This window comes from Pteronotus mesoamericanus, unplaced genomic scaffold (assembly GCF_021234165.1).
Source record: "Pteronotus mesoamericanus isolate MK-2021 breed Mesoamerican mustached bat unplaced genomic scaffold, CSHL_Meso_final contig_2, whole genome shotgun sequence".
Taxonomy (NCBI): Eukaryota; Metazoa; Chordata; class Mammalia; order Chiroptera; family Mormoopidae; genus Pteronotus; species Pteronotus mesoamericanus.
Genome location: NW_026555084.1, coordinates 24654682 through 24668098, shown reverse-complemented (window position 1 = coordinate 24668098; position 13417 = coordinate 24654682). Strand labels below are relative to the sequence as shown.

The 13417-nt window shown below is 44.6% G+C and overlaps 1 protein-coding gene across 1 annotated transcript in view; it reads right to left on the bottom strand.

Annotated features, from left to right (window-relative positions):
- The window catches only part of KLHL3 (kelch like family member 3), a 112921-nt gene that overhangs the window by 56903 nt on the left and 42601 nt on the right, over window positions 1–13417 (bottom strand). Inside the window, exons 4-5 of the mRNA XM_054568406.1 lie at window positions 12594–12715; window positions 3843–4005 (exon numbers count right to left, since the gene is read on the bottom strand). Coding sequence (XP_054424381.1) covers window positions 3843–4005; window positions 12594–12715 — 285 coding nt within the window. The remainder of the gene's footprint in view (window positions 1–3842; window positions 4006–12593; window positions 12716–13417) is intronic.

The following is a 13417-nucleotide window of genomic DNA, read 5'->3' as shown; positions in this document are numbered from 1 at the left end:
AATTGAACTTTTTCTAATACATTCTCTAAAGTTTTCAAATAATGGTATAGCAATGTATCTGCTAACATGGAAGAATATTCAGAATATACTGCTAGTATTTTTAAGCTGGAAAACATTCAATGAAAAATATTGGGAAAGCTATACACCAAGGTGCTGCCTGTGGTTTTCTCTGGGTAGGATTGTGTTGCTTTTCCTGCTCTTTCTGCCTGTCTGCTTTTTCTTTAATAATTACAGGTGATTTTTATATTAAGATAGCACTAATGATAGCAATAATATAACGACAAAATAAGTTTGTCTTGGAGAAGGAAAAAAAATTGAATTCAAAGGCAAAGTTGGGGGCCAAGAACAAGTGAAGACAGAGGTCAACTAGCCAGAGAGCAGGATATACCTGCCTGTGCATCTGGATACAGAGAAAGCAAAATCAGAAGCACTGGAAATGGTCCTCTCCCCCAAAGTGCATGCTGTCCACAGCAACAGCAGTGGTGACAACCCAAGGAGCCCCATATCTCCACCAGGACCCAGCTTGGAGGCTCTCTTACTACAGATGGTGACGCTGGAAGGGAGGCTCCAGAGCATGGCCTTGGGTAATGCCTACTTCTGCAAGAGGCTCTCCTCCCTGTCCTGCCCGATCCCCAAACACCCGCAAAACGGGGCAGGATGTATTACCCCCATCATGAGGAGGAGAAAACAGGCCTAGCAGTCACTCAGCTCCAGTGTTGGCTGGTCTGACCCCTAGTCCTGATCTGGAGGGTCTCCTTGTACTTGGTTGGTTTAAAACACGCCCTAATGTGAGGCATGGGGCCAGAGAAGCCTGTGACCACAAGGGCCAACAACTGCCCCTTTAATGTGACCCTAGCGGGTGCCCATACCTCCATACTTATAGTGGGACAAGGCAGCAGCTCTTCTAAAGAGGCAGTGATGGCAGAAAGTGCCAGATTCCATCTCAAGTCAGGAAGTGCAAGACCAAAAAACAAAGCAGGCCCACATCAGTGGGTGGATATAAACCCACTGAGGGAATAAGCAAAGATAATCATTTTATACTTCCTTCTCTAAACTCTGTACAATTTACCTTCACACTGCTTCTTCTAATGTCTTTTCATCATGGCCTTATCAACCCCTGTATTTCCATGACTTCCCTGCTGCAGGCTGCAAAGAGAGCTGTGACCAGAAGATGGTCACAGGCTCCACAGATGCCCTGTATGACAGGGAAGCAGCCCTCAGCCGGAGGTTGCACTGACTGAGCCAGGGAAAATAGGAGAGCTCACACATGCGGGGAAGAGAAGACATCCACACCTCACTTCCCCACACCAAGATGACTAAACAGCCTGTGTTTAGCAGAGACAGCCGGCCATCTGTCTACACTGTCTGGTTGTTAGTATCTGACTAGGTGGCACAGGCTTCCAGGCTCACATTTCCAATGGAAAATGCCAGCTCTAGCCACCAACGCTCCTCAATTACTGATTCACAGGGCCGCCTTAAGTCCAAATAGGGCCTGGAAGCCATAGAGCATAGTAGTTATAATCACTAGCTCTGGAGTCAGCACTGCCTGGGTTTGAATCCTACCTCCATCTTTACCAGCTGTGTGACTCCAACAAATCACTTCACCTCTCTGTGTCTTAGTTTCCTTAGCTGTTTGTATGCATTAAATGAGATGACATACATAAAATGCTTAGCATAGGACGTGATCCAAAGTGAGAGCTTAATAAATACTAGCTAAAAACAATTCATCATGATTTCCGCATACACACATTTGTGCGTGTACACGTCCACAATGCTGGCAGATCCCAGTCACTGCAACAACATCAGGACCAGGGAGCACCACCACAATGGTATGCTCCCAAATGCATCCTCCTCACTGTTCTATTGGTGAGTCTCACCATCAGGCAATGAAAGGGACAAAGGGAGAAAACACAGATTTTGAAAGTGGGGAAAAGTCGGGCCAGAAGAACCTGGGGGCCTCTGTTAAAGGTGGGAGAGTTCAGTACATTCCCAAACCTCAGATGATCATGTTAGCCAACTACATACAAGAGGAGGGGATATGTGCCATGTGTGCGCATACATATATGCACACACACACAGAATGTACAAGGAGAGGCCTAGAGAAGGACAAAAGGAAGGGAGTCAGAGAATTTCTGGCATCCAAGCATTCTTCCTTTGTCACTGCACCAGCAGATGTTCATGAGCCGACCTGGGCCGTAGCCAAGCTCTTGGCTGCTGCTAAAGCAAAGCCTGTGCACATCCCTCAAGAAAGTGCCCTCTTCAAAGACTGGGCTGGGGAGCCCTCTCCAGAGAGAGAAAAGACTCCCTGAGAAAAAGTGAAAAAGGGGTGGGGAATATATAGGGAAAAGAGAGCACAGGAGTGATAGCAGAGAAACAGGAGAGTCAAGGTTCAGAGTCAGAAAGAGCCCACAGAATTCAGAATTGGGAATTTGGGGAATGTCCTTCACAAAAATCATCATCATCAAGATCATCTTAACAACTGGTCCCATTTGTGTCTCAGAAACAGACTGCAGGGAGAAATGAGAATCTATATTGGTTCTAGGGGTCTGAAGCTTGATCAAAGAACAAAAGGATGCCAAGAAACACAGGGTGTGATTGTTGCTTTGTGGACCAAGGGCTAACGTGGCACAGGCAGCTGGTTGGTGGTCGGCCAGCAGGCCCTCAGCTAGTTTCCAGACATGGGCTGTACAGAAGACATAAACAGAATACAGATGGTGTTTGTTTAGGCAGGGGAAGAATGAGATGATCTATTGCAAGGGAAGGAGGTGTCCACTACTGAATCTATCAATTAAAATGACTAGACCCATTTTTTTAGGCTGTCATGGTCTTTGTCTTTAAGTTGAGATAAATATCAATGAAGACTTCTTTCCACTTAACATGGTGGACTGAATAGTCACATTTATCTCTACTCCTTCTCAAAGCCCTATTAAATAACAGGACCTTAAAATAACAGGATGACAAATTCTAGTAGGGAGACTGTCTCTAAGAAAAATAGAACAAAATCAAACAGATAATCTGATGTACTGAGAAGGGCTGTTCAGTTCTACCTAACAAAAATGAGTGGTAGTAACTCACTATGCAAAAGAAAAAGGCAATTACTACTGTCTTTCTGACTTAAAACAAAAGTTTTCAAATTAAAAAACTGTAATTATAACATATAACAGCTCAGTTGAAGAAATTATATTAGAGGAATAAAGAGAAGGGAAGGATGTATTTATAATGAGGGTAAAGTCTATAAAATACAAAAGTTCAGTCTTACTCTTCTGTGAAAAAACAACAGATAATATCTAAAACTAATTATTCTAAAAATAGTGATATAAACATATTATCAATATTTAGATAAGTGAAGATAAATAGATGAAACAGGTTTTAGCTGAATCAGAGCCTGCATTTTAATTCTTTTAGAATTAAAGTGAGTGGCTCTAAAGAACAAGACTTTGTATGGAAAGGCAGAGCACGGGACTCTTGCCTATCATTATAAGCCTTGCAATAGTATTTGACAGTTAAAATCCTGTTTAAAGAACTCTTTGATCAAAATAGACACTTATTTCAAACCTAGCTCAAATTACTCTTCCCCCATGAAGTTTTCTCAGATCTCCTTCCTCTTCTCTCATGAAAATTACTGTCTGTATCATCCATCTGATAATCAATCATATTATACTTGGCAATGAGCTGAACTCTTCTATTGCTAATGATCTTTCCACCTGTGTCTTACCTCCCTGACTAAATTGTAACTGCTTCACAGCAGAGTGCACTTCTCATAGCCTTTGAGGAATCCACAGCAGACCAGGTTATTAAGTCCACATACTTGGAGGAGGTGTGGCAGCCCAGCTCCCCATTACCTGCGTAAGCATTGGCCTGCTGCAGAAGGTCAGTGCAGGTGTGCACATCTGCAAATGCACGAATGCCCAGGCAATTGGTGGGATGCAACTGAGACTGAAGGAAGTCACAGCAGTTCTGCCGAACATCCATGAGCTGCAGCAAGCTGGCTGCTGGGAGCAGCACCTGGAGGAGAAGGTGACATTCTGAGACACTGGATCTTTACAACAGTGCCTCCTCTCCCTAAAGCACTGTTCTAATCTTAACTATGCCCATGCTCATAGTCCTTGCATGGATGGCTCTCCACTGCCTGCCCAAGTGAATCCAAGTCTCCTGATCTGGCCATCAGGGCAACCCAAGCCTTATTTCCCACTACTCTCCACTTTGTGGACTCTTAAGCACCAGCCTATTCTCTATATCCCTAGAGACCACAGCAGTGCTTCCTGATCACTAATGCCTATATTAATTCCCTGGGGAGCTTATTAAAATGCTGATTCAGATTCAATAGGTCTAGGGTGGGACCTGAGAGCCTGAATTTCTAACCAATACTCAGATGAAGTTGCAGCTGCTGGTTCACGAACTGCACTTTGAGTATCAAGACCCTTAAGAACTGAATGTTTGTGCCCCACCCCTGACAATTTGTATGTTGAAGTCCCAATGCCTAATGTGTCTATATTTGGAGATAGGGCCTGTTAAGAAGTAACAATGGTTAATGAGGTCATAAGAGTGGGGCCCTAAGGTGCCCTTATAAGAAGAGACATCGGTGTTCTCGTTCTTTCTCTTTCTCTACCCGTCCCCCTCAGACACAAGGAGAAGGAGACCTTCTGCAAGCCAGGAAGAGGGTCTCACCAGAAACAGAATCAGCTGGAAACTTGATCTGGGACCTCCAACTTCCAAAACGGTGACACAATAAGTTTCTGCTGTTAAAGCCCCCCAATCTGATATTTTGTTATAGCATCCCAAACAGACTACAATAGATTGATTCTTCTACTTGGCGATACATTAAAATCATCTAGAGAATTTTTAAAATACTGATGCCTGGGTCTCACCACCCCCAAGATTCTAACTGAAGAGGAATGGAGTGTGGCCTGGACAGTGAGATGTTTCTAAAGCTCCCCAGATACTTCTAATGTGTAGTCAAGTTTGAGAATCATTGCCCTACGGCCATTAGCAGACTGTCTTCAAACAGAAAAGTACTTACTGAATTGTTCACTAGCTGGCTCACCACTTAATTACTGAATGTCTGTGTGCCAAGCATTGGTCTAGACTCTAAGATTGAGTGGTAAGCACAAGTCAGACCCCTGCTCTAATGGAGCTTATAATCTACTGGAACATGGGAGTCACCACCACATCCCTTGGGACTCAGATAAACATCCGTTATTCTCCCATCCAACAGATAAAGAGAACATCTTTAGGTACAATCTCAGAGAAAGGAGAGCTGTTTCCTTTTAAAAGGTCACAAGACACATGAGTATTTATATTGTTTTCTGGAAGCCAGAAGAATGTCCTTCTCAGGTGTGCTTGCATGTGTTTTTCCTAAAAGCCAGGGAAGACTGGCTTGAGCAGGCCAGATGGGTGCTCAGCCTGCCAACCCCTGTCAAGTCCCCTAGGCCTTTCCCACACTGCCGGGGAGAGATGGCCAGAGTCCTGCATGACCTCAGCTCTGCTTCCCCTAACCCTCATCCTGTGGAGGAGACAAAAAGTATGTGTGTGACCTTCAAAAACGAAATTTAGGAAAAAAATTAGTTTGATTTGAGGCTGCTTAGCACAGGGTCCACAGCATCCATTTCACCCCCAAACAATGGCCACACCCTGGGCCTTGCTGTTAGCTGCTCCCCGGCTCTCAGAGGGTGCCTGGGCCAGCCAGGTTTCAGCTGTTCCCATCCACAAGGGCATGCCCAGGCAGACAAGGCTACAGGTGCATTTATTTTCTTGACTCAGGACACTACAAAAGTCTTTTTTTCTTTCCCAGTAATTTAAATTTTGGACTCTGACGATCTCCCAAAACAGTTCTAGGTCTCAGCTCTGGCTCACCTCACCAGCATGTGCTCAGGCCAAAAACTCTGCTCCACTGCCCATTCTTAGGCCTTGTCCCTTCACTAGGGTGACCAGTCATCCAGGTTTGCTGAGGATCAAGGGGTTTCCAAGCACATAAGACTTTCGATGCTAACACTGGGGCCGAAGGTCACTCTCTCTCAACCCTGCCCACTTGCAGAAACCACCTAGCACCTCTGCTGTCAGTGGGCCTTCTCCCAAGCTAAGTGCTTGCTCTCTGTAAGGAAAGCTCTTCCAACTACAAGCTTATTAAACTTCTCTTTCATGAGGGCTGAGTTTTAGAAAAAAATGCTCCTCTTCTCTTCCTTCACCCTCTCTCTTCCACTCTCAGCAGGACAATAGTCAATTAGCATCGTGTCCTTGGTATTTTCCAAACCCTGATCCATTCCAAAGAAGGACAAAGATAAAATCACCCACTCCTGAGTTTTAGATCACAAGTGAACACAGCCAGGCTCCAAATCTGACCTCTTAAGCTCCACTCTCACTAGGCAGCCACTGTCCCCGCTAAGCAGTCATAAACTGAGAAAATTAAGCTGTGAGCCTAGCCAAACAGATTCCAGGACCAGATTAGTCTCTGCCTCCTAGTTAAGGGGAGAACCATTAACAGTTCTTTCTGAATACATACCAGGAACGGAGAGCTCTGTTCCAAACTCCCAAATCACCTCCATGCCACCACCCTGCCAGCAGTATCTACAAACCCTACAGTGAGGGCCGCAGGTTGACCAACCATCCTGGTTTGCTGAGACTTTGCCAGTTTTAGCATTGAAAGTCCTATATCCCAGGGTCAGTTTTTTTCACCCTAGGGAGGAAGAACTTCTAACCAGGGACCCTAAGCAGCCCTGGTGGAGAGGATTCATCAACTGTTGTCCAGCACACACTCTACTCAGTGGTGTGGCAAGCCCCAAAAGGGTCAAGGGTGCGCAGAGGCAAGAATGGGACAGCAGCCCTTTAACCCCACACACGAGGATTTCTGAGAGTCCCATCCAACCCAGATTGCATTCCCAGCCAAACCAAGATGAGATCATGCCAGGGACTCACACCCTTTCCCCCTTGCCCTCTTCTTCACCACATGGACAGCAGCTCAATTTGGAGCTTAAATTCCCAAGCTCATGACAACCAGCCAAAAAAATAAAATAATAAACATTTCCTGAACACATTCCTTAGGTTATAACTTTCAGTTTTTAAAACCTCCATGGATAGAGCTACCCACATAGCTTTCAACTTCCCTACTGTTCACAAAACCCACTTAATAGGCAAAAATTACAAAGTTTTCCACCTTCCCATACGACCCCCCCCCCCCCATCCTGTTTGGGTCCTCTCCTGCACAAAAGCTTCCCAAGCCTACTTCCTAAAATAAATGGGGCTGGTGGTTTCTCTAATTGCTCCTTCCCTCTCTTTGATCTTACACTGCGATTAGCTATGAGTCAAAGGCCCTTTTCTTCCCACTACTCACTTCGTACAGGAAGGCGTGAAGGAAAGTAAAGGAAGTCAGAATGCTGAGGGGGAAGGTTTGGAGGCTGGGAGATATGTCACTGCGTAAGTTCTGACCTCCCAGGGATAAACTGGGCCCCAGTCCAGTGGGGTTCTGGGGACTACACGTGAACACAAGCACAAATCCCCAGAAGCTGTGAAAGAAAAGAGAGCATAGATCCATGAGGGGCTGTCCGCACCTCCCTCTGCCCCATCAACCAGGGCTTTTAGAAGATTTCCTCTTCTCTTATCTGGCCTCAAGTGGCAGCAGTAACAAGATTTCAAACAAAAGGCCAAGCCTGGATCCTCAGCTTTGCAGGGAGACCAATGGAATCACTAGGGCAGTGCTGGTCCCTGGATGGAGGAGGCTGAGACCAGAGAAGGAGCAATTGTCTGGAACCACAGCAGGAATGGAAGACGATCTTAAGTCAAAGCTTTTAGCTCTCCCCCCTCCACTTCAGTATTATGGTTCTGGGAAAACAGGCCCTGGAATGACCCTCAGCACAGAGGTTACAGGCTCCCCTCCAGCTTGCAAATGGCCTCCCCTCCATCTTTCATGTGCAGGCCCCGTTTTGTTTTTTCTCTTCCTCGGATAACATGACAACACAGCAGAGGATATCCCGTCACAGAGTTTATTTCCTTTAACAAAAACAAGAGGAAATGCCCTCCCTTAGAAAGCACCTACTCCTGGAATTTCAGGGAGGCAGAGCCATGCACAAAGGGAGGGGACCAGCTAGAGGCCAGGTGACAGGGCTGCCCAAGGCCTCTGCCCCAGCCACACTGTGGGTCTGTCTCTGCCAGCACCAGGCATGGGACCTGGCACAGGAACAGTGTTAAATTAAAAATCTGTTGAGGAAAAGAAAGGGAGGGGAAGGGTGAGAGGGAACAAGAATAGGGGAAGAAAAGGGGAGAAGTGTATAGGGGAACAAGAGAGCCAGCAGAATAACACTGCAATTAAAAGTCTTACTTGGATTTTGACTTCTCCACGTATCGGCCGTGTGACTAAAGGCAAATTACTTAACCTCTCTGTGTCTCTGCCTCAACAGTAAAATGAAGACAGTAATGGTAATGCCTTAAAGACTTGTTATAAGGATCAAATAAGATAATACACTTAAAGCAGTTAACACAGTGCTTGGTGCATAGGGAGTGCTCAGTTAAATTGATCCTTATTATTAATAATTATGAACTGAAGTCAGGATTCTGGTCATTCATTTAAAAAGAAACTCAAGTTCACCACATCAATGGAGTACAATGAGTTGGAGAGAGCTGGATTCAAATCCGAACTCTATCCCTTACTACCCATGTGACTCTGGGTGGTACCCATTTAACCCCTTCGCGCATCAGTTTCTTCAGCTGGAAAAGACGGACGTCACAGGTGGACGTTCCATTAGTGGTTACGAGAATTATAGGAAATAACGCATGTGATATGATCAACACGTGCTCGGCTTACAGTGAGTATTAATGCGTCAGTTATGACGATTGTAACCTCCACCACAGAAGGTTAACTCAGTATCTCCAAGGTATGTGTGGCCGGGAAGAGATTAAGGGCACAGCTCTCTCAGCCATCTAACCAAGCCCCAATCTCTGACGCTTGTTTCTAAGGCTTTCAGGAGGGCCCCAGTGCCGCCATGCTCACCTTCTCAGTGAACCACATCTTCAAATGTTGATGTCTTAAACAGCTTGTGAGCAACTGCCTCAGAAGATACATAAGAGCAAGAAGAAGGCTTTTTTGTTTGTTTTTTCCCAAGGTCACCCCAAACCACAATTTAAAGTGAGGGGAAAAAAGGAAAATAGTATATCTCATTGATTCTAAACAGGGCAGAGTTCCCTGAAGGTTCCACATTGTACTTCCTAGTGGAGCCCTTGCACATACTGGCCCCTCCCACCCCACACACAGAGATGAACACAGCAAGTCCATCAGGGGCACACACACCAGTGAGGACACAGGAGGGCAGAGAAGGCACGCCTGACCTCTTCTTCAAGATCTGGCCCAGACAACACTTCTCACTGAGGCCTGCTCTGACCATTCTCTGCTTCCTGGGTACCTCCATCCTGGCCCCTACGACACTATCGGGCACCCGTGCTTAGCCATCTGTCTCCAGCTTCAGACCATGTGCTCCTTGGTGAAAGGGCTTCTATGCCCACATTGCTCTCTGGGCCCATATTGTCTGCTGGCACAGGGTACCACTTTTCTAAGTGCCTTACCTAAATTAATTCATTTAATTCTCACACCAATCCTATGTGTACTACTATTATGCACATATTACAGTTGAAAACACTGAGGCACAGCTTAGAAAGTGTCAGTCATGATTTGAAGGCAGATAGTTTAACTCATGACTACTCAATAACATGGGTACCATTTAGATTCCTGCTTTACAGGTGAGAAAACTGATCCTTAAGGCAGGAAGTCAGTGTGGACGTTGGAGAAACTCTAGTATAAGGAAAAGAAAACAAATCAGGGGCTGGCTGGAGTCTTCTCCAGCCAGAGGTTGCTGAGTCTCATGCCCTTACTTTTCAGATGGGAAACTAACACCCTGCAATGGGAAAGGACTAGAAGAAGAGTACTCTGAGAATTAATGGCAAAGCTGAGATTCAGACCCAGTTCTCCATTCATACTCAATTTCTGCCTTATCTCTGTTTCTGTATGTCCTCTGAACCTGCACATCTTCACTCCAGTCCTAAGCTCCAACCCCTACAAAGTTTTTTAAAAAGGTGATGGTGAAGCCATTTTCCCCAAAGTCCTCTAATTAGTCTACCTGCTGCTACCTCCCTTAAGATACTGGTGTTATAGAGACTACTACTGGGCTAGACCAAAGTAGCAAAGATGAATATCTAGCCAGGTGAAAAGGATGTAGAGTGAAATAGCTTTAATCTCTAGCTTGTAAATACTCTGTATTTTACAAACAAGTTATTAAATAAATACACGATGAAAAGGGAGGGAAAAAGTCGGTTTCAACCATACCATAACAGTTCTACAACCTCCCCTACAAGTACTGTTACTTGGGTTTGTTTTTTATCTTGTTTTAGTAGTGGCTTAAAACAACACAATTTTTTTTTTTATTAAAGGTCTCTAAGTGAGAAGTCCCAAATGGACCTCACTAGGCTAAATCAGGGTGTCCACAGGGCTGCGTTCCTTCTGAAAGCTCTAAGGGAGAATGTTTTCTTGCATTTCAAGCTTCTAGAGGCCCCCCACATTTCCTGGCTTGTGGCCCCCGTCTTCAAAGCCAGAAACATCTAGTTGAATTCTTATCAGGTCCCATCTCTCTGACTCTACTTATTCTGCTTCTCTCTTCCACTTTGAAGGGCCCTTCCTGTTACTGGACCCACCTAGATAATCCAGCATAGCCTGCCCACAGCATGTCCACTGGCTAGCAACATTAACTCTATCTGAAACACTAAATTCTCTTTGACATTTAACCTAACAAATTCCAAGGACTGGGACATGGACATCTTTGGGGGCCATTCTTCTGCCAACTGTGCTATATGATTAATTACTGACATACCCTAATGTAAGCGTTTTAAAAATTATTTACCCCCTGCTCATTTTTAGGTTGACATCTAACTAGTGTTTCTCATTAGAGTTGCAAAGAATGTAATTCCATGCATTTTGTAAATCTCAATATTTACATCAAGTACCTAAATGAGTTTAAATGTGATGGTAATTTGATCTGGCCACCATCCATTTTAAAAAATTTTTAGATATTTGCCCTATGCTCACTTTATACTAAGTTATTTGCACTTACTGTTACTAATCAAAAGTCATTCAGCTGTTCAAACCCTGCTGCTAGACCTAGGATGTAACTATTGCACTGCTCACTCCACTCTGAATGGTAAAGAGCAGAAAGAAAATGGAATAGCTGTGCATTTTACTGTGTATAATATATATCTCATTTTAAAAAGAGTGGGGGGAGGATTAGGCCAGATTACAATACAATGCAAGAGCCTGTCCAGTGCCCAGAGACAAAGGCAGGCTCTAATGTGGGGCAGGCTCTGCAGGCCCAAATGCAGTGTGCCGCAGACCCTCGCCTGGCCTGCACCCTAAATGCCTCTCCCATTTATGAGTATCCTTCACCAACAAGCTACCTCCCACTTATTTCCAGGCCTCGGGTTACATTATCTCCTGAAAGAGACCTTCCGAGTCCCCTCCTCCATCTAAACTGAGTCAGTCCCTTTATATACTCTCTCATTGTATACCATGTTCCTTTCCTTCAAAGACTTAACCATAATTTGGGCATAACTACTACTTGTGAGCTTATTTAATGAGCATCTGTCTTCACCCCTAGACTACAAACTACATGAGAACAGGCAAAGGAATCACCACTGCTCACTGTTATAACCACATTGTCCAACGAAGTGCATAGTGTGTAATATGCACTCAATATGGATAAGGGTAGCAGGTATTTTGGTCACTAGAGAGGCATCTGCCTCACAATAAATAAGCAGAATTATGCTTTAAAAAACAAAAAAAAAGAAAAACCTTCATATCACATGACATTTCCAGTACTTTAAATAAATAGTGAGATCCTCAATGACAAGAAATACTGTAATCCTGTGTCTCTGTCCAGCCTGGTGATTTCAAGGGGTACAGATGGGGCCACGCCCTCACCCATCTCCCTGTTGCAGCGTGTTGCTGAGCCTCACATCCTCACAGTAAAGACCTGTGCTTTTAGGTGAAGCAGCATCTTTGCTGACTCCTGTCTTCAAAGTTCCAGATGTCTGAGGATGAGGGCAGGGCAGTGAAAGGAAGAAAAAGCACAAGACAACATATTTCACAGCCAGACGCCCCTGTCGAGATTCAGGTCCGGTGCCTGGTACCTCCATGTGCTCAGAGGCATTCAGTTGACTAATGTAGAAACAGGAAAACATTTTTAACAACCTAACAATACAAAACTCAAAATCCTTGAGATGAGATGGTGACTGGGGAGTAGAGTCATCTAGGCTTTTAGTTCTTCCTTCACCAAGAGTTTGAACTAACATGAGTTAAAGACTTTCTGTTCTGGGGCCCAAACTCCTTCTGAGGTCTTATGGCCTAGAGGTGAAGAGTATGACACTGTGGTCAGGCAGGCATGAGTCTGAAGGCCGTTCATCCACCTACTAACCATATGACCCAGAGCAAATCACCTAACCTCTTGGGAACTTTCCTCTATAGTTACCAACTAAGTTGTTGTGAGGGTTAGATAAAAGGATGCTCTAAAATGGTGGGGCCTGAGTGTGCTATACACTGAGCTACTAGCTGGGTCTGAGTTTACCTGGACGTTCTCTTCAGTCACCTCAATTTCGGCCGTATAGATGTAGTCTATCAGTTTACTCAGCGTCTGCCCGTCCACATCCTTGATTTCAATCTTCTTGGCTTTACTCTCAGACATGTCACCTACAATTCAAAACACAACGAAACGGACGTGAACTTGGCACTTAGAGTATGCTTAACTTTCACAGAGCCCCCTGCCTTGTCTTGGTAACATAAAAGCACTGAGTGCGCTCTGGAAGTGAGCAGAAGGAATTCGTTCTGGACTTCAGCGCACATCAGGTCACATCAACTTTGTGTCAGTGGTCATCCACAAACTTGATTGTAAGATTCCCCACTCTGTCTGTTGCCCATTTCCATTGTGAAGGCAAGTCTGTGTGCAATAACTCATTCAGCCAAGATTTACTGTAAAACTCTACACAGAAAGGCCAAAAAAGTGAAAAAGGTATGCATCTGTCCGCAAAGAACACATGGTCTAGTAGGGCAGATTCATAAAAATATTAATAAACAGAAGTGGTAAGAACTGGTAGAGGCACATGCAAAGCAACTGTGATAACAGCAAGAATAAAAAGTAACATTTAGCAACTATGACCAAGCACTGTCTTAGGCACTTTGAAGTGTTGCCTTTTTTAATCTTCAGAACAACCTATGAGGTTTATTAATATTACCCCCATTTTACAGATGAAGAATCTGATGCAAATCTAGGAAAGGGTCAGCCAGCCTGGGATTAAAACCAATGATTCTGACTCTAGAGTCTCCACCAGTAATCAAAACACAGTATTAAATCCCAAGAATGCAAAAGACAAAGCAAGAAACCCCGCCTGGGGA